At 37.9% G+C, this 21,294-nt stretch overlaps 1 protein-coding gene across 5 annotated transcripts in view; it reads left to right on the top strand.

Moving 5' to 3' along the window:
- LOC150084775 (striatin-3-like) overlaps positions 1-21,294 on the top strand; it is a 751,872-nt gene that overhangs the window by 705,858 nt on the left and 24,720 nt on the right. For all 5 annotated transcript variants that reach the window (XM_090376594.1, XM_090376597.1, XM_090376596.1 and 2 more), the window contains one exon: positions 6,742-6,828. In XM_090376594.1, the coding sequence (XP_090232720.1) occupies positions 6,742-6,828 (87 nt within the window). The remainder of the gene's footprint in view (positions 1-6,741; positions 6,829-21,294) is intronic.

Here is a 21,294-nt window from a genome sequence, read left to right on the forward strand (position 1 = left end):
TTCTTTGAATGCTTCCCATTTTGAATTTGCTGTTGGTAACATCATCAGTTGGTCCCACTGTATAGAATTTAAATACTGTCTCAGTCCATCGTAGTCACCTTTACGGAAGCAATAACCCTTCCCTTTACCCCTAATGGTAGTTACCTCTTTGAGTAAATCCCACTTCAGCACACTGTGATCACTGCCACCTAGTGGTTCATTTATCTGCAGATTCTTAATGCATGAAGAATCACTGCTGATAATCAAATCAAGAGTATTACTCCCTCTAGTTGCCTCCCGAACATGCTGATGTAGAAAACAATCATCCAATAAATCCACAAAAGCCCTGCTAGTGTGAGTAACCAGCCCCCAAATTCCAGTCAATATCTGGGAAATTAAAATCTCCCATTATAAGACTCTCTGATTTACTGGCCCACTCTATTTCCCTGTACAGTTCCTTATTATACTCACCAGAGTCATTAGGCCTATAGCACACTCCTACTCTCAATTTTGATCTCCCAATGTTTATGTCACACCAAACTGACTCAACACTGCACTGTCCAGCGATGTCGACTGGCCTCACTTCCTTGGTTTTTATGTGTTTCTTAACTAATAGCATTACCCCTCCCCCCTTCCTATCCTGTCTATCCTTTCTGTAGACGTTGTACTCCCCAAATTGCAGTTCTGCATCCCTTATATCTGTGTGACACCACGTCTCTGATATCCCAACAATATCTGCCTTCGATGTTTTGAGCAATACCTCAAATTCATCAAATTTATTTACTAAACTCCTAGCATTGGTGTACACGCAAGTATACCTGCACCTGTTTCTATTCTTAGCTACTCTAACACAACCCATGTGTTTACTTGTGCCGCAATGGCTCCCAGCAGTCTCTGAAATACCATGCATCTTGTTTTTCAGGCTTCTGCTCATTCTAATAGAAGCAGTGCAAGAATCTCTTTCACCTCTGCCAGTGGCTACTGTCAATCTATTGGTCTTTGTCTCCCCCCACGCTAGCAGTTTTCCGACCCACCTAACACTGCCTCGATAGCATCAGCAAATATTCTTGCACCCTTTCTATTTAAGTGTATCCCATCCCTGTAGAAGCAATCTCTCCTGTTAACAAGTACAGTCCAGGGTGAAAAAAATTCTACCCCTTGAGCCTTGCACAATCTTTACAGGGCCGAATTGATCGACAAGGCTCTCATCATATACTCCCTCCTATCGTGTCTGGGCAGAATTGCAGACACTTTCAAATTCAACCCTAATTCTCGGCTTTTGTTCAATAGTGACCTGTACTTGTTAAGTAATTCTGCCGGTCTCCTACTCTTAATATTATTAGTGCCAACGTGTACAACTATATCACCTTTTGTGCCCTTAAAAGATGATATTCGCTCTACAACGTCATCAACCTTTGCCCCTGGCAGACATACCCTGGTCCTGTTCCACCTATCTGTTTTTACAAAGCATGTTCCCCGTTTCCCTGACAATAGAGTCACCAACAACTACTAGTTCCTTCGGGACTAGCGCATTCTGCCTTAGGGGTTGTCTCTGTGTCACGCGATGCCCAAATGCAAGCTCTGGCGATGATGTGGGCAGCTGAGAGCTTGATGGGCCCCTCAATTTAGTTTCTTCGAGCGCATCCACCCTGTCCTTCAAGCTCTCATATAGGCCCACAAGAACGCCGAGTTGTTGCCTGATATCGATACACTCCTTGCATCGCGCACACACAAAGACATCCCCCATGGCAGTATCATGTCCCGTACCCGATTGCTCTGCAAACATCAAGCAAACAGTGCATTTTATAAGGCTGTGAGTCAGAGGACAACTGCCCCCCTCAGTTCTGCTCTGAGCCACAGCACTTCCATTAGCTTGAGCCTTTTGCTATGCTGCTCTGGTCTGAGTCATGATTCTATTAATTTATTAATTAATTATAATTAATTATGTTATGTTATTAATTATATTACGTTTGTAATCTAAGTCGTTATATGTATTTATTTAAACGTACAATTTAACTGCTAACGAAGTTCAACTAACGCTATCTAGTACGGTATATAACTATCGTATCACAATGGCGGGAAAGTTACGAACGGTAGCGGTAGTTACGAACACACGTGGAATCCCTTACCGATACTTTTATGCAATTACAAGGTCGAATAAAGAATAAATACACCAAATTAATCAAAAAATCACAAAATAATGGTATACTGCTAAATTTAAATCAAAAGTTTTAGAAAAACAATAATTTCAAATCAATTGGCAATAATACTCGCTCCTTTTCTAATTAAGTATATTTTTCTCTCACTTTAAGATCTCAAGACTGCAGCAATAATTCAGACACAGCATGAGTTTGTTAAGGAAAAGTCTTGTCTGACAAATTTGTCATATGCTCCAATGCTTCAATAGAAACTGTCTTTATGCTCCAATAGAAAAAGTGCAAGAATCCCTTACACCTTTGCCTACAGGTGTTGTTAATCTGTTATTCTGTGTTTCCAAGCTAGCAATTTCTGACCCACTTACCACTGCCTCGAAATAGCATTGGCAATAATACTCGCTCCTTTTCTATTTAAGTATATTTTTCTCTCACTTTAAGATCTCAAGACTGCAGCAATAATTCAGACACAGCATGGGTTTGTTAAGGAAAAGTCTTGTCTGACAAATTTGATTGGATATTATGATGTGGTTACAAAGGAACTGGATTTGATATCATGTACAGCACTCTCGATTTACCAGGATCGCATTAACTGGGACACTTCGATTCCAAATTTAAAAAAAAAAAAAAAAATCGACCAGAAATCATAAAATTCAAGTAATCACTAGAATAGCTATAAACAGATGTTTTGCAATTCGTAAATAAGCAACAAAGAAGTGGCGTTATAAGTCGTCACTGGGAGATTATTATCTTGCAACCCCCTCTATCTTCACACCCACAGCTCAAGAGTTGTGCTTTCAATTAAACAAAAGCTTGAAATTATTCAAAAGTTCGAAAACGGTGCATCCGTTAAATCTCTAATGAACCATTATAATGTTGGTGACCGAACCATACGCAACATCGTTAAAAATAGAGGGAAGCTATTAGCTTTAAAATCAACATCATAAAAAATAAATGCTTGTCCAATACGCACTACTTGCATATTGGACATGCGAGTAGTGCGTGGCAAGTTTTTCGTTTTTTATCTATCGCCATATTTTTTATGTAGGTTGCTGAACATTTTTTGATACATTAAGTCCCTGACTTATGTAGCTTCGGACTTATGTTACGTTATTTATATATTTTTTTACATGACTGAAGATTTCATCATAATAATGTTAAAAACCCACAGAATACCAACCATCAGTATTATCACAAATGCAATAAGATTGCATTTACTACCCATTTATAATGAATTGCACTAACAGAAAAGCCCAGTAATCTGGAAACTGCAAATTGTTTTTATTGTTTTATGGTAGTGACCTCCAGAAATGTGCTTTAGTAAAATGTGAGCTCGCATGGGGTGTAATAGTGAGTTTTTGCCTTAACCCTGTGAAGTACTTTTCAGAAAATTTAATTTTGACCGTTGTCATGGTGCAGACTAAGAGAATAAATGACAGCGCTACTAGTAAATCTACCAAGAAAAGGAAAGCGATCAATTTGGATTAGAAAATTAAAATAATAAGGATGTATGAAAATCGCCAAACATTAACAAGTATCATGCGGAATTCAGATTTGTCAGTGGCAACAGTGAACACAATAATAAAGTAGAAAGACAGAATACAAGAAGTGGTTAAGCGATCGGCACCAATGAAGCTAACTATAATAAAATGAAATACAAATCAGTTTTTACTATACAATAACATACGTTTTTTCTTACTTTTATGTTTTCTTTTCTTATGTGTCACTCTGGCTGCTTCGCCGCTGTCCCTAAAGTTTTTAATTGAACTAATTAAAAATATATAACTGTTTTTCTTCATTCTTCTGAGGATATTACGTGGGTTTTGTCATTTTGGCATATCAGGGATATAGTAGCAATATTTTATTTGTCATTTCCAAATTAGTTACGTAAAACTCGACTTACGTAAGGAGTCCTGGAACGTATCTCTTACGTATGTTGGGGACTTGCTGTATTTTTGGATTAACCAGGAATCTTTTTTTACTATCTATCCTGGGAAATCAAGAGTACTTGTAATCAAGAGTAACTGTACTTGGATTTCAGGAAAGCTTTTAACACTGAACTGTTGAACTGTTTGAACTTATTGAACTGTTGTGCATGGAAGACTACTGTACAAATTGGAGCAGAATGGTATTAAGAGTAAGCATGGTTGCTTACTCTTAATACCATTCTGCTCCAATGGATAATAGCATGGTTGAGTGGGAGAAGGCAGAGGGTGGTAATAAATGGGTGCTGCTCTTCATGTGGAGCCCAACAGGGTTCAGGGTTGGGTCCACTGTGGTTTTGTATATTTATCAATGATATTGATGAAGGTATATCAAGCTAAGAGTCAAAGTTTGCAAGGTATATCAAGCTCACTGTTGAAGTTAATGACAGTAATAGCAGTGTGTTACTGCAACAGGATCTACAAATTTGTGACGATGTGCTGAGAAGTGGCAACTGAAGTTTAACATTGACAAATGCAAAAAGTACTACATATGGATAGAAGTAATCTCAGAGGAACAGTACCAACTGTGCAGTACTGCACTTAGGATGGGGTTCGAGCCCGTGATCACCAAATACGGAGGATGCGGAAAGGTCAGGAATGACCACCGCATATCCCCGGAGCAATATGGCCTTAGTTGCTAATGCTCCTAAAAAAAAAAAAAAAAAAAAAAAAAAACTTAGGGTGGTAGAAAATGAAGAAGACCTGGGAGTAATTGTGCAGTCAGATATGAAGTTTTCTGAGCAATGCAGACAGGCTGCCAGAGCAGGTCATGGGGTTTTGTCAAAGATTATACAGGAATTTTGCTAGCAGGGAAAAGGAGGTAATTGTCCTTTTGTATAAGGCATTGGTCAGGCCATACCTTGAATACTGCGTACAGGTCTGGAGGCCTCATTTTAGGAGGATGTAGATTTGCTTGAGCGTATACAGAGAAGGACAACAAGATTGGTGAGGGGAATGAAGGGATCCTCTTACCAAGAGAGGTTTAAGTTCTGCAAATTGCAGTGGCTGGAGACCAGGCACCTGCGAAGTGATCTGATTGAGGTGTATAAGGCCTTGAATGGGATGAGCATGCTGAATTCTAATGGAATTCTTCCACTTGTTCAGATTACAAACCTAAGGGGACATAAATTCAAATTGAAGAAAGACAGCTGTAGAATAGATGTGCGGAAATTTGCCTTTAGCCAGCGTGTAGTTAATTGATGGAACAAACTTCCATCTGTCATTCCGAATGTTGATACGTTAAACGAATTTAAGGAGGAACTGGACAAACATTTAGAGGGAATGGTTGTGTGATGTATATATATATTTTTTTTTCGGCTGATGCTTCATAAGCTCATACGCTTGCTTTCTTGCATCACATGCCATGATTACTATTACTATCTCAAAATAGTCCTTGGTTGACAGGTGCCTAATCACAAATTATAAATACAACATTCAGCCTATATGCTTCTAGAGCTGAAAATGCATGCAAAGCAGCTCTTTAAATCTGAGTTTGAGTTAGATGGAGAAATAGAATACAGTGAACCCAGCACTTATTTACAGTTGTGGGGCTGTGCACGAGCTAAAATCACCAGTGCTGTAGTTGACAATTGTTGGCTTTCACAATAATATATAAACAATTATAATATTATACTTTTATATTTTACACCTTTTTGACTTGGCACATTATAGCTTTAGACACCAGTGCACCATAAAATCTTAAAACAACCAACTGACAATTGTGGTTTATCATTGTCATCTGTATTAAATGTACTAGTATTGAACTCTCTAACTTCTAATTTCCGTGCTGAGTGTTTTACAAGCCCTTAAAGAAAAACTCTTTTGAAACTTGCCCAACCCTATATTGAGTTTCTCTTGAAAACGTTAAAATTTGATTCATTGTCTAAGTGACACCACTTCTGATATCCTCATAATGTCTGCATTTGATGACTTAATCAGTACTTCAAATTCATCAGGTTTATTTACATTGTTCCTGGCGTTAGTTTACATCCAAATATATGTGCACGTGTCCTATGATCTTCCTCCTAAAATCCAAGGCTGCTGCATGGGGGTCCAATAAAAGCAGTGCGAGAATCACTTTCACCTCTGTGGCTGTGGTTAATGTATTACTCTGTTCATTTCCTTCAAGCTATCAGTTTTCTGACCCACCTCCCACTGCCTCAACAGCATCAGCAAATATTCTTGCACACCTATTTAAGTTATCTGATTTTTATAAAAACAGCTTCTCCCCTTTTAAAAACCACAGACCTCGCTAATAAAAATTCTACCCAATGAACGCAGTATCTCCATGGCCGAATTAATTGACAAAGCTCTCAGCATGTACTTCCTCCTATTATGTCTGGATAGTATTGCAGGCACTATATTTAATCCTAACTCATGAATTTTTCCAAACATTGCCCGTTACTTATTAATTACTTGGCTCATGAGTTGAATATACCAATCAGTAATTTCATGAGAAGTACACAAGGTTTATATTGCTCTGTTTTTAATTATTTTCATTTTATTTTGTATCTGAAAGAATTTTTTTAAATATTCTATGTTTTTGACCTTATATATGATTTTCAAAAATTTTTTAATTAATTATTGAATAATATGTAGCTATCTTTAATATTTTATATTATTAGGTAAAATGATCCATTCTATGGTTGCCCATCTGGATGCCGTGACAAGTTTAGCAATTGATCCAAATGGACTTTATTTGTTGTCAGGGAGTAAGTACACAGTTACACCTTGAAATTACTCACAGTTGTAGCATATATATATATATATATATACTTATTATTTTAAGAGTTTAATTGCTTTGTTAGTTAAACATATCTGTTATCTGAGGATTAAGTGTTGTGTACATGAGTATTTGTTAGCCACAAGAATTAGCTTTACATGGGGGGCTCTGTCATTACTCTCATGAAAATATTACATTTCACATTGTGTGCCTGCCATGTAACACTTTAATTAACTTAGTATGTCCATTTAATTTCATAACATAAATTGAAACAAAACACTACATAAAAATTTAATCTTTTTGGCCAAGGTATGGAAATTACAAGTTTCAGTATCAAAAGAATATATAAAATGGCATGATTTAACATAGAACATATAGCCAGATAAAGAGATTAGCATCTTCTAGATGAAGTTAATAGTAGATATTTCTGATGAAGAGTTCTTAATTTTATGTATTCTTTGAAATGGTGCATGCTTAATTATTTCTCTAGTTTGAAGCACAAAAATTAATTGTTTTCTGGGGTGGTTTGTATTTTAGCTTCAAATTATTAATAAACATTTTATGCTACTTTGCCAAAAAATCTGTGTCAGCTATTCACACTGTTAAATGACATTTTGTCACCACATCCATTATAATTCTATAAATGCGACTCTTCCGTTGGTCATTTTTATTACTTTGCAGGGGGTGTATTACATATTGCATAGAGCCGACCGGGCTAGCCGAGTGGGTAAAGTACCTGCCCGGCAACCCAAAGGTCGCGGGTTCGATTCCCGCCTCGGGCTTGGATCAAAGTACTGCAAAAAACCTTGGGAGGTGCAATATGGCCACAGAAGCCGATGCGCCAACAACTACCAAATCAAATCAAACATATTGCATAAAAACAATGTGCAGAAAAGTGAAGCGAGGATAAACCCAAATTTGTATAAATAGTATTTATGCTTCCAACATCTGTTTTTTTTTTTCTTTCCACTTTAAACTGAATCAATGTTGCTTTCCAAAGCTTTAGAAGAACTGTTTTCCCATGTGTCAGGTTGTGATAGTGCTTTTTGGTTTATTTTAATATTTAAAAAAAGTGCATTTTTTGAATATTAGAATTAAAATAGCAGACTAATGCAAGAATCAAAGTTTGTATAGCATTTTGCCATCAAAATATAACTAAACAAAATTTAACTTAAAATGAAATATGTCCTTAGTTTAAATAAACACTATTTTGTTGTATTTTTCAATGTTTACTTTAGTTTCCAAGATATAACCTAGATATGACAGCTTTTCTATAAATACTTAGTGTGTTATTATCTTTCCCCATTAATGCTAAAACTATGAAGTAATATGAAAAATCTGTTTGATTTTATGCATATGTTGCAAAAACATTTGCTAAAGGGAATTCATCCACTCATTGCAAAAACACCAAAAATAGTCTCTGTCAATATCTGTGCCGAAAGATGTACTGAAATATTAGTAATTTAATAAACAATCAATTTTAAATGTCATACAGTAATATGTATGCTATCTTAAAAATGGGTCCTATTCATTTTAAAATAATTTAATTAAACATGTAATTTACTACTTACATTCCGTTTCCTTAGAAATGTTTGCCATTCCGTTCCTTAGAAATCTTTGCCATTGACCACCATATAAGGAGGTTTCCTTATAGTCAATTTTTCTTTCCCTCCCTCTTAAGAAGCCAGCATTAATCTCCCACCACAGTGATATCACAGTGACCTTGATGCAGCAGCACCGGGGGAAAGCCCCAGTGCCGTCAGACAACTAACAAATCCAGAGACACCTTGATGCTGCTCTTCCATTAAGAGTATTTCTTGGTAAAAGTGTTCCCCTTTGCTCCTCACATCTCTCAAATATTGAGAGATCTTTTTTTGCAAATGATGCAATAAAGCACTATACATTTCTACCATCCATACCTTCCAAGAATTTGTTTAGTACTTCCTAGAATTTTTTCAAACGATCCACATCCACAACAACATTAGCATTAGCATTAGTAGAGACATTTGATGCAAGAAAGCAAGCTTATGCAGCATCAGCCAAAAAAAAAAAAAAAAAAAAAAACCACTTCCACTTCACCCCTCTGTTCGTTCGAAATACCTGTCCAGCTGAGCCTTAAACTTATTTAGGCTATCAACCTCCACCACAAGGGATGGAAGTCTGTTCCACCAACCAACAACCCGCTGGCTAAAGGCAAATTTCCGCACGTCTATCCTACATCTGTCTTTCCTCAATTTGAATTTATGCCCTCTCGGGTGATTTTTCTGAGCTAGAGGAAGAATCCCATCAGCATTGAGCATGCCTAAACCATTCAAGGCTTTATACACCTCTATCAGATCACCTCGCTGGTGCCTAGTCTCCAGACACTGTAATTTGCAAAACTTAAGCCTTTCTTCGTAAGAGCACCCCTTTGTTCCATTCACTAATCTTGTTGCCCTTCTCTGTACTCGTTCCAGCAGCTCTACATCTTTCTTGAAGTGAGGCCTCCAGACCTGTATACAGTACTCTAGGTGTGGCCTGACCATTGCCCTATACAATGGAATAATCACCTCCTTATCCCTGCTGGAAAAATTCCTGTATATCATTGACATCCATGAGCTACTCTTGCAGCCCGTCTGCACTGCTCAGAGAACTTCATATCTGCCTGCACAACCACCCCCAAGTCCCTTTCATTCTCTACCACTGTCAGTGTAGTACCACAGAGTTGATACGTTGCTCTGGGGTTGCTGTTTCCCATGTGTAGTACTTTACATTTGTCAATGTTAAACTTCATTTGCCACCTCTCAGCCCATCTGCTCAACCTTTCCAGATCCTGTTGCAGCAGCATAGTGTCAGTAGTGTCCTTGACAACCCTGCCAACCTTTGTATCGTCTGCAAACTTGGACATTAAGCCCGATATACCATCATCAATATCATTTATAAATACAGAAAACAATAATAGACCCAATGCTGAGCCCTGAGGGACTCCACTAATAACATTAGTCCACGATGAGCAGAGTCCATTGATTACCACTCTCTGTCTTCTCCCCCTCAACCACCCCTTTATCCATAGCAGCAATTTGCCTCCAATGTCACACTGCTCCAATTTGTGTAGCAGTCTTCCATGTGCAACAGTATCAAAAGCCTTTCTAAGATCCAAGTATATAATATCCAAGTTATTCCTTGCATCCAGTTCTTTTGTGACTGCATCATAGTATCCAATCAAGTTGGTCAGGCAAGACTTCCCCTTAACAAAATCATGCTGTGTCTGAGCTATAACTGAAGTCTTGTCTAAATGATCCTTCAGTGCTTCTTTAACCAGTGCCTCCATTAATTTTCCTGGAACAGAAGTTAAGCTCACAGGTCTATAATTACTTGTGTCAGCCTTTGATCCTCCTTTGTGAATTGGGGTCACATTTGCACATTTCCAGTCTATGGGTACCTCCCCTGAGTCCAAGGAAGCTCTCATAATTATGGCTAAGGGTTTGCTTACTTCCTTTGCTGCCTCCTTTAATATAACTGGATAGATCCCATCCACCCTGGGTGCCTTTCTTGTGTTTATCTTCAACAGTTTCTCCTCCACTTTACTCCCAGTTATTTCAAGATTCTGTAGCTTACTGCTAGAGTTGAATACACCTCTGGCATTCCCCTTGCTGAATAACTCCTCATGTGTGAATGTCGATGCAAAATATTCATTTAGTTTGTTAGCTACCTGAGCAGGATCATCAACAGTTGACCCATCAATATCAAGTGGACCAATCTAATTCCTCCCCTTCCTTCTAGAGTTTACATAAGTAAAGAACTCTTTGCTGTTTTTCTTTGCATCCCTTGCCAAGGATTTCTCGTAATCTGCCTTCGCCTGCCTAACCTCCTTTGTAACTTGGTTACAGATCAACTTGTATCTATCATAGTCTTCTGTGTCACGTGTTAATTTGTATCTATCCCATGCATTTTTCTTCTCTGCCATATGCCTCATTAGTTCATCTGACATCCATTTGGCCTAAACCTTGAACAATATTTCTTAGTTGGTATGTAAAGCCTAGTAGCTTCCAAGATAAGTTCTTTGAATGCTTCCCATTTTGAATTTGCTGTTGGTAACATCATCAGTTGGTCCCACTGTATAGAATTTAAATACTGTCTCAGTCCATCATAGTCGCCTTTACGGAAGCAATAACCCTTCCCTTTACCCCTAATGGTAGTTACCTCTTTGAGTAAATCCCACTTCAGCACACTGTGATCACTGCCACCTAGTGGTTCATTTATCTGCAGATTCTTAATGCATGAAGAATCACTGCTGATAATCAAATCAAGAGTATTACTCCCTCTAGTTGCCTCCTGAACATGCTGATGTAGAAAACAATCATCCAATAAATCCACAAAAGCCCTGCTAGTGCGTGAGTAACCAGCCCCCAAATTCCAGTCAATATCTGGGAAATTAAAATCTCCCATTATAAGACTCTCTGATTTACTGGCCCACTCTATTTCCCTGTACAGTTCCTTATTATACTCATCAGAGTCATTAGGCCTATAGCACACTCCTACTCTCAATTTTGATCTCCCAATGCTTATGTCACACCAAACTGACTCAACACTGCACTGTCCAGCGATGTCGACTGGCTTCACTTCCTTGGTTTTTATGTGTTTCTTAACTAATAGCATAACCCCTCCCCCCTTCCAATCCTGTCTATCCTTTCTGTAGACGTTGTACTCTCCAAATTGCAGTTCTGCATCCCTTATATCTGTGTGACACCACGTCTCTGATATCCCAACAATATCTGCCTTTGATGTTTTGAGCAATAACTCAAATTCATCAAATTTATTTACTAAACTCCTAGCATTGGTGTACACACAAGTATACCTGCACCTGTTTCTATTCTTAGCTACCCTAACACAACCCATGTGTTTACTTGTACCGCAGTGGCTCCCAGCAGTCTCTGAAATATCATGCATCTTGTTTTTCAGGCTTCTGCTCATTCTAATAGAAGCAGTGCAAGAATCTCTTTCACCTCTGCCAGTGGCTACTGTCAATCTATTGGTCTTTGTCTCCCCCAAGCTAGCAGCTTTCCGACCCACCTAACACTGCCTCGATAGCATCAGCAAATATTCTTGCACCCTTTCTATTTAAGTGTATCCCATCCCAGTAGAAGCAATCTCTCCTGTTAACAAGTACAGTCCAGGCTGAAAAAAATTCTACCCCTTGAGCCTTGCACAATCTTTCCAGGGCCGAATTTATCGACAAGGCTCTCATCATATACTCCCTCCTATCGTGTCTGGGCAGAATTGCAGACACTTTCAAATTCAACCCTAATTCTCGGCTTTTGTTCAACAGATGGAAGTCTACTCCAGCAAACCACCTGCTGCCTGAAGGAAAACTTCTACACATCTGTCCTGCAACCATCCTTCCTCAACTTAAATTTATGCTTCCTAATGTGTGTAGTCTCAGTAAGAGGAACATCTCAATTAAGTCACCCCACAGGTGCCTATTCTCCAGAAGCTGCAGTTTGCAGAAGTGAAGCCTTTCTAGGTAAGAGCATCCTTTTGTTCCATTCACCAGTCCGGTTGCCCTTCTCTGCACCTGTACCAGCAGTTCTACATCCTTCCTAAAGTGAGACCTCAAGATCTGTATACCGTACCCAAGATCTGTCCTAACCATGACTTTGTAGAATGGGATAAGCACTTCCTTAACTTCCTTATCCCTGCTAGCTAAGTTTTTGTATATCATTGGCAAAACTCTGTGAGCTGTTCTGGCAAGATGACTGCCCTGTTCAGAGATTTCGTGTCCGATTGCACAATTACCCCCAGGTCTTTTCATTTTCCACTACCCTGAGTATAATAGCACACAGTTGATAAGTTACTCTGGGATTACTGCTACCCATGTGCCTTGCATTTGTCAATGTTAAACTTCAACTGCCATTTCTCAGCCCATTGACCCAATTTTCCTAGACCTTGTTACAGTAGCTCACCCTGATTACTGTTGTTAACCACCCTTCCCACCTTTGTATCATCTGTAGACTTTGACATTGTATTTATCATTAATAAATATTGAAAACAAAAATGGACCCAGCACTGAACCATTGGGGACTCCACTGATAACATTAGTCCACGAAGAGCAGCGACCATTGATAACCACTCTGTTTTCTTCCACTTAACTATCCCTTTAGCGATAGCAGTAACTTCCCACATTGCTTTAGTTTATACAGCAGTCTTTTATGTGCTGCATAATCAAAAACCTTCCTGGAATCCAGTTCCTTGGTCACTGCATCATAGTAACTTATTAGATTGGTGAGACAAGGTTGCCCCTTAACAAATCCATGCTATGACTTCCATTATAATTGCATACCTGTTCAGATGATCCTGCATTACTTCTTTAACCAGTGACTCCGTTATTTTCTCTGGAACAGTTGTTTAACTAACAGATCAATAATTAGTCTGTCATCTTTTGATTCCTAATTTGTGAATTAGGAATACATTCCTAATTCACAAATTAGGGTATTAGGATAGGCACCTCCCTCGTTTCCAAATCACCTGACAATTTGTATACATCCCATGCACTTTTCTTCTCTGCTACTTGTCTCAATAGTTTATCTGACATCCAAAGATGCTCTCATAATTATGGCTAGACGCTTGCAACCTCCTATTCCTTTTCTGCCTCTCTTATATAGGGGTGGTTGGATCTATCTTGGATAGATCCAACCACCCCAGATGCCTTTTTCATGTTCAGCTTCAACAATTCCTCCAAGTCATTTAGCTCCCCATTGGATTTGGATAAACTTCTGGCATCCCCTCCCTTAAAGAATTCCTAATGTGTGAATGTAAATGCAAAATACCTATTCAATTTGTGAGCAAACTGAGTAGCATCATTAACTCATTGACATCATTTAGCCCAGTAGTGTGATTCAATCCCTTCCTGCTACTGTTAATATAAACATAGAAGTCTTTGCTACTTTTCTTTGCCAGAGACTTCTCATAATCTGCCTTTAACTTGCTTAACCTCCTGTGTGACTTGTTTACAGAGTAATTTATATCTACCATAGGTTTCCAAATCACCTGACAATTTGTATGCATCCCATGCACTTTTCTTCTCTGCTACTTGTCTCAATAGTTTATCTGACATCCATTTAGGTCTAAGCTTTGAACAGTATTACTTTGTTGTTATGAAAAGCCTAGTAGGTTCTATGATTACTTCCCCAAATGCTTCCCATCTGCTGTTGGTTAAAATCATCATTTGTTACCACTGAATGGAATTTAAAAACTGACTGAGACCACTGTAGTCACCCTTATGAAAGCAAATACTTTACCCTTTACATTTAACAGTAGTTATATCTCTAATTAAATTCCACATTAGTACACTGTGATCGCTGCCACCCAGTGGATCTTTTATGTTCAGGTTCTTAATGCACATAAAATCACTGCTGATAACTAGAGCAAGAATATTGCTTCCTCTTGTTGCCTCTCTAATATACTTCCGTAAAAAGCAGTCATCCAAGAAATCTACAAAAGTCTTGCTATTGTGCAAGTGATCAAACCACAAGTTAAAATCCCTCATTATAAGACATTCTGATTTACTGGCACACTCTATTATTCTGTACATCTGGTTGTTGTACTCATCAGAATCATTAGTGCTATCACACACTCCTACTTTCATTTTCCCAGAGCTTATATCATACCAAACTGACTCAACATTGCACTGGTCATCCATGTCGCCTGGATGCACTGCCTTAACTTTAATATGCTCCTTAACCAAGAGCAGTAGTTTTCAACTTGGGTGCCGCAACAACATTCCAGCGGTGCCACGTAATTTGGGTTTAAGTTACTTAAACTTATTATTTTTTAAAATTTATATGTTTAATTTCATTATAAAATGGTGTACAGTATGGTAGGGGTGCCGTAAAATAAAATAAATTACTTAGGGGTGCCATTATTAAAAAAAGGTTGAAAACCACTGACCAAGAGCATAACCTCTCTACACCCTCCTGTTTTGTCAGTCCTTCCTCTATACATTTTCAAATTCAGTATCACTTATGTCTGAGTGACATGTCTCTGCTATCCCTACAATGTATGTATTTGATGACTTATTCAATACTTCAAATTCATTGAGTTTCTTTACAGTGCTCCTGGCATTAGTGTGCATGCAAATATTCTTAGCCTAGTTACTCTTACCTAGCCCATGTATTCACTTGTTCCGTGAGGACTCACTGTAGGGACTGAAATCCCTGACACTTTGCTTTCCAGGATGTTTCATTTTCCAATAGAAACAGTGCAATAATCACTTTCACTTCTTCCTGTAACTCTGGTTAATCTGTTAGTTTGTGTATCCCCACAAGCTAGCAGTTTTTCGATCCACCTATTACTGCCTCGAAAGCATCAGCAAATATTCTTGCATCCTTATAGTTAAGTGTATCCCATTCCTATAAAAAGTCTCTCCTGTTAACTAGCACAAACCATACCGAGAAAAATTCTACCTCGTGAGCCTTGCACATTCTCTCCAGGGCCAAATTGATTGACAAGGCTCTCAACATGTACTCCACCCTATCATGTTTGGGCAGAATTGCAGACACTTTCATATTTAGTCATAACTCTTGACTTTTTCTCAACGTTGCCCTGTAATTGTTAAGTAAGTCCTCCGATTTCCCACTCTTAATATCATTAGTGACAATGTTTACGACAATATCACCTTTTGTGCCCTTAAAAGATGTCTGCTTTTGTCCCTGGCAGATATACTCTAGTCTTATTCCACCTATCCTTCTTGCACAATATATTTCCCATTTGCCTGCAATAGAGTCATCAACAATAACCACCTCTTTGGACCAGTGCATTCTGCCTTGTGGATTGTTACTGTTTTTCCTGATGCACAAGTGTGTGCCGTGACGTTGGGCAGCTGAGAGCTTGAAAATAAAAAAAAAATATGCCCAACAAGTGATTAGAACCTTCGAGTTACTTAATAATAAGTCGTAATTGACAAAATCATTAGCTAAATTTAAAAATAAGCTAATGAACCTGACTAAGACTATTAAACTATTTGTCAAACACAATTTCATTTGTTAATTAATCAAAAAGATGGTAAAAATTTCTAATAAACTTGTCCATTCCCATGTACATTTCTAATAAACTTGTCCATTTTCAAAATTCTTCGACCATTTGTGTGTATTCTCTTACCAGGCTGGACCCAGTCTGATGTAATATTGCAGTAAAGGAGACACCAGATATTCAAAATTATCTTCTTTCCTTCTTCCAAGAAATCCATGCACAACTGCTGTAAGTAATTGCCAAGCTGCTAGTACAGCATCCTGTAGCTTTGTTTCAAACACAATTTTTGAAGACTATTTGAAGCGCAATGAAAAATTCCTTCTTACACTTTTTCGTATGTTAAATTGGGAAACACTTCCTTAGGTAGCAGAATCTGAGGTGGAAGAACTTTTTTTGGCTGAACCAGTGAACGTATTTTATATTACCTTTCCATGGTAAAAATTCCTTCCATTTTTACTACATCTGCACAATATGTTTTTGTGTTGCATGACTATCCCATAAACATAGAAAACTACAATATTTTCCTCAACCTTTCTGCAGACTTGGTGAGTCATCCATTTACCTTAAGGTCACCACAAACATTCCAAAGTCATGGTACTTTATTGAACTCAGGATCTTGAACACGATTTCATATATTTCTTTCAAACCACCAGCATAAAGTAGAGGAACTGATGTGAATACATTTCCACTGTGCAGCAAAACTGCTTTTTAACTTTATTTTGAGCACCAATAAATATATTCCGTTCATTAGGATTGTGTTCAATGCTCAGTTCATTCAGAACACCAATAATATCTTCCATAAGAAAATATTTTGAAAACACTTTATGATATTTTCAGTATACTGTAATTTTAGTTCCTCCTTCAAGTTACATACACTGTTATAACCAACAACCAGGGAGTTTCGTTTGCTCTTTAGATTAGAATAACTTACAAACTAAGTGATTCAACTTTTCTTGCTTAATTAAGTATAATTGTCTTGTTCCTAATCCAAATCTGTTGAAGTGGACAGTCCATCAAAGTCTCCAACACAAGAATCTTATATTCATTACTACCTTCTTGATCAGGCGCCTCCGTAGCCAGGTGGGCAGGAGGAGCAGTGCATAGCACACCCTTCTTGATTAGACCGGGGTTCGAGCCCATGACCACCAAATACGGAAGATGCTTAAAGGTCAGGGAATGACAACTCATATCCCCAGAGCAATATGTCCTTAGTTGCTAATGCTCCTAAAAACCAAATAATAATAATAATAATAACCTTCTTTATCCCATTATTTTGGGGGATCTTGTATCTCCTAGTCTTCATTATGTGGAACAGGCCTTACTGCAGATGATATATCAGAATATTTGATGCTGTGGTTGCTTTTCCTGACATTCCTTATATTTTTGTTATGCAGAAATAGAATTCGTGAATGTGATTTTGCAGTTCTTCCCACAGCATAGAACTGTAAAAGGCATACTTTTATCACTTTTAGCCACATCCTGAGATTTGATTTGTATTGCAGGTAATACAGCACATATGTCGATCCCATGTTTTCTTCTGATCACTAATCGTGCAATAAAAGTACAAAGAATATGCTTGTTTAATAATAATCCTGTGGTTTTTTTTTCCTCTGAGTATGTTTTTTAAACTGTCCACACAAATAATTTTCAGGGTTGATTCAGACACTTCTGTGCTTCAACATTTTAACAATATTTTGCTAAGCAAAACACAAGAAACAAACAACATGCAATGGATATGCAGATAAACTGTACATATACTTACACTCCAACTATCTTTCTTTTAATGAATAAGATGTGGGAGGCAGAGAGAAAAGGTTGAGCATGTTAACCCTCCCAACAATACTGCCATCTCTGAGGAGGACATGAAAACATTATTCGTAGGTAATACAACAGATCAATGTCTTATCTAATCTACTTCCCTAAATTCTAGTAGGATACAGAAAAACCTGTGTGTGTGTATATACAAATTATGACATGTGCAATTTTAGGATTTATTTTCGAAATCTACATATAAAATATTGACTGCAAACAGCTGATATATCAGTGGAGATAAAAACCACGTTGGCCAGGGTTTTTAATTATAGTACACAATAATTATATTTTACAAAATAAAAAATACTTAATTGTAAAGTATAGCAGAATTAGTTCACACGTTACATTGCAAGTTAATTTCAGCAGTCATCACACTCCTTGATTAGACTGAACATTTACCCCTAGGTTTGGGTAACTTTTGATGAATTTTCATTAAAATCATATACTGTTCACTTGTGAGCCAGAATTAAACTATGGCAAGTGAGTAGACTAGTGTACACTAATAAGAATGGTGTTTAAACAAAATGTTTATTTTTACATTGCATTGAGAATTGTGAATGAAAATGGTATTAAATGTGTACAGAAACATACACTCAATGATTGCTGAGTGATGACCACCTTCCTACTATTCCACTGCACTATTACGAATACAACATGCAGTGGAACAGTGAATAGAGCAGCTAATACAGTGTTGTATTCACTGTTCACATGGATACAACCACTACTCGCCTAGCCGTTGACTCCACTAGATGTCTGTAGGGATCTGCAGTCATGCTGTCTTTAAGGCCCTCTGCAGTGTCATCATCATCATAATTACACTCATTGGAGCGTTCCCTGAACAAAAGTTCAACAATGCAATTAAACTATTTACATCGACCTATTTGGCCTTCCGTGCTGCAAGGACTCACCCTGCTGCAGTGAAATTTACCATCCCTAGCCCCATGGAGGCAGGTCGCTACTACCCTTAAATTTTCACCAACTTTTTAACTCTAAGTTCATAGAATTCAAATTGCTTTGATCTAACCACAATCCAAAATCTAAATCAATTTAGAAGTCAAACAAAATTTTTATACATAAATTTAGAAGTTAAAACGTACTGTGTACATATAATACAAAACTAAATGAGCAACAACAAGCAGTTGCAACATAATGCTAACATCTGCAAGCATGCGGAGATAAAGTGAACCCTTCGGTTCTAGTAGTGCTCTGAGCACCACGAATAATATTTAAATTTTTTAGATACGTCAAGAAAACTTTATGTATACTTTCATCGTCAAAAAGCCTTTGCATTTCATGGGGAGAGGAAACCCTAAACAGCCAAGAAGCCTTCGCCTTGGTGTGTCATGCAGCTGACATTGAAATATCACATGCTGGCTATCCTCAGTCTGCCCGCAACAACAGCGATCACTGTCCGATAGGCCTAGCTGATGTAGCCGCAACTGAAGTCAGTGTCCAGTAACAACCATGGCCTGAAAGACACCCAGCTTAGTATCTGTTATAACTTTGAAATGTCAGGCAATAGTTCAAACATCACTCTGCCCTTGGAGGAAGTCGCCCAACGCTCCATTCAGAGCTGATGGGCCTCTAGCAATATACGCTTACTCTCATCCTTCAAGTCGGGTCTGCCGTATGTTCTTCCCACATCGGGGCAACAATGAACACCCATAATTTCCTTGGGAATATTGTTCTTAGTTTGGTACCTCAGGAGTCGCTCGAGAACTACCAAGTCAACTGGCACTGCACCAGTGCCTCTGCAGTGTCAGAATAAATGTGTACATATGCATCACCTTCCATTCACCTTCCAATACATCCCACAGGTGTTGAGTTGAGTTGAGATTAGACGAATTTCGAGGCCAATCAAGATGAGTGATACTGTCACTGTGTTCCTCAAACCACTCATGCACAGTGCTTGCCCAATGCCACATTATTGTCTTAGAAGGCCCCATTTCTCTCTGGGAAAAAATGCAACATGGCATTGTGCACATAGTCCCATTGGAGACCATGTGCTCCCTGCCATGTACTGCTGGTAGACCTTAACATTAAAATGTTGGTCTGTATGCTCTGGGGGTCCTGGTTCTTGCCAGCAAGACTGTGCACGTATTAGGAAAACCACCACTACTTGCCTGGATATTGGGCACTGTGCACAATAGGTCCATGTACTTGTGTTGCTTGTGCCATACACAGTCTGTCACGTGTTGCACCAGGTTTGAACTCATCTGACCAGACACTCATTTCTAGTCCTCCATTATCCAACTAGTGCATTGTTGACACCACAGCTTTTACCGCTGATTATGCAGTGGTGAAAAAAGCACTTGGGTCATCTGCTGTGGAATCCCATACATCTGAATGTGCAGCACATCTTCTTCAGCACAATATCTTTGAGATATTGTGTTGTGATGCCAACTGTTGGAATTGAGCCTGTATAACTTGCTGCACCCTTTGCTCACCACGAGCATTCACCTTGCATAATCCTTTGCAGTTCTTTTGGCAGGAGGTGGTTTGACCTGTTCAATACCATTCTTTGTACACCTTAACCACATGAGTCATGAACAACTGATGAGGCATGCCTTTTCCAATATGGAAACGACTAACACACGAGCTCCCAGAATTGTGGCCTTTTGAAACTGTGATATTTTACTATATGCAGTAATTGCTACTTTATCACTTTTACTTGCATGATCAGATGCAAATTACCACTGCTTTAGGTTGCAAAGCTGTTCCGCTTCTTATACAGTGAGCTATGTGGCATATTCCCTTTTTTGTCAGTTTTTGACAATTTAAAAAGACATTTTTGACCATTGTGTTTTTTTTGGGGGGGGGGGGAGTGGTAGTTGTTACTTCCCATTATGGGAGGAAAAATTATCTATCTGCTGTTATTTATATGTTGAATGATTCAACATACTATTTGTATTTTGAATGATACCACAAAATTCATTAAAGAAAAAAAAAAAAAAAAACCTCTCTTATTTCAAAATCATCAGCACAGAAGTATGTGGATTTATCTTATAAGGCCCATTGTAAGTGCAAGAATAAATTTAAAGAAGAAAATTTGGGTAACTACTGCTGTATAGTTATCATAGTTTCAATCCCCATTTTTCTTCTTATGCTTTACACCATTACTAGTACTGTACCTACCTTCTTGCCAGATTTAAAATGAATACTCCATATTTTTTTTTTTAAGAAAAAGTAAAATTATGGTTTCACCATTAAATCTGTTATTTTTAAAAAATTCTGTGCGTTTCTACTTTATTTCTTTTGATGGATTGGCTATCAATTGTGCTAGTCTACATTGCATAAAATATGTGGAACCTGCAAAATAGGCAATTTAAAAAGTCTCATATGTCTTATTAGCCTGTTTGTAGATTGTAGTGTTTTCTTTTGTGTGTGCATGCATGCATGCAATACTTATTTAACAGTATTCCTAGTGTACACAATATTTTAAATTTATTTGGAAACAATAACACATTTGTTTGATGTATTTTATGTAGATCCAAATTTTCAATTTCAAGTGATGGGGAAAATAATGCAATCAGGCATTGCCAAACAAATAAGTCTAAGAACAATGTGTAGAAGGAAATTGAAAAATAGATGGGTCATTTCAGAGGAATGATGATACTGTCATATGTGCGAAATGTTT

Source organism: Mastigoproctus giganteus, chromosome 6 (genome assembly GCF_048544385.1).
Source record: "Mastigoproctus giganteus isolate SK-2022 chromosome 6, ASM4854438v1, whole genome shotgun sequence".
NCBI lineage: Eukaryota > Metazoa > Arthropoda > Arachnida > Uropygi > Thelyphonidae > Mastigoproctus > Mastigoproctus giganteus.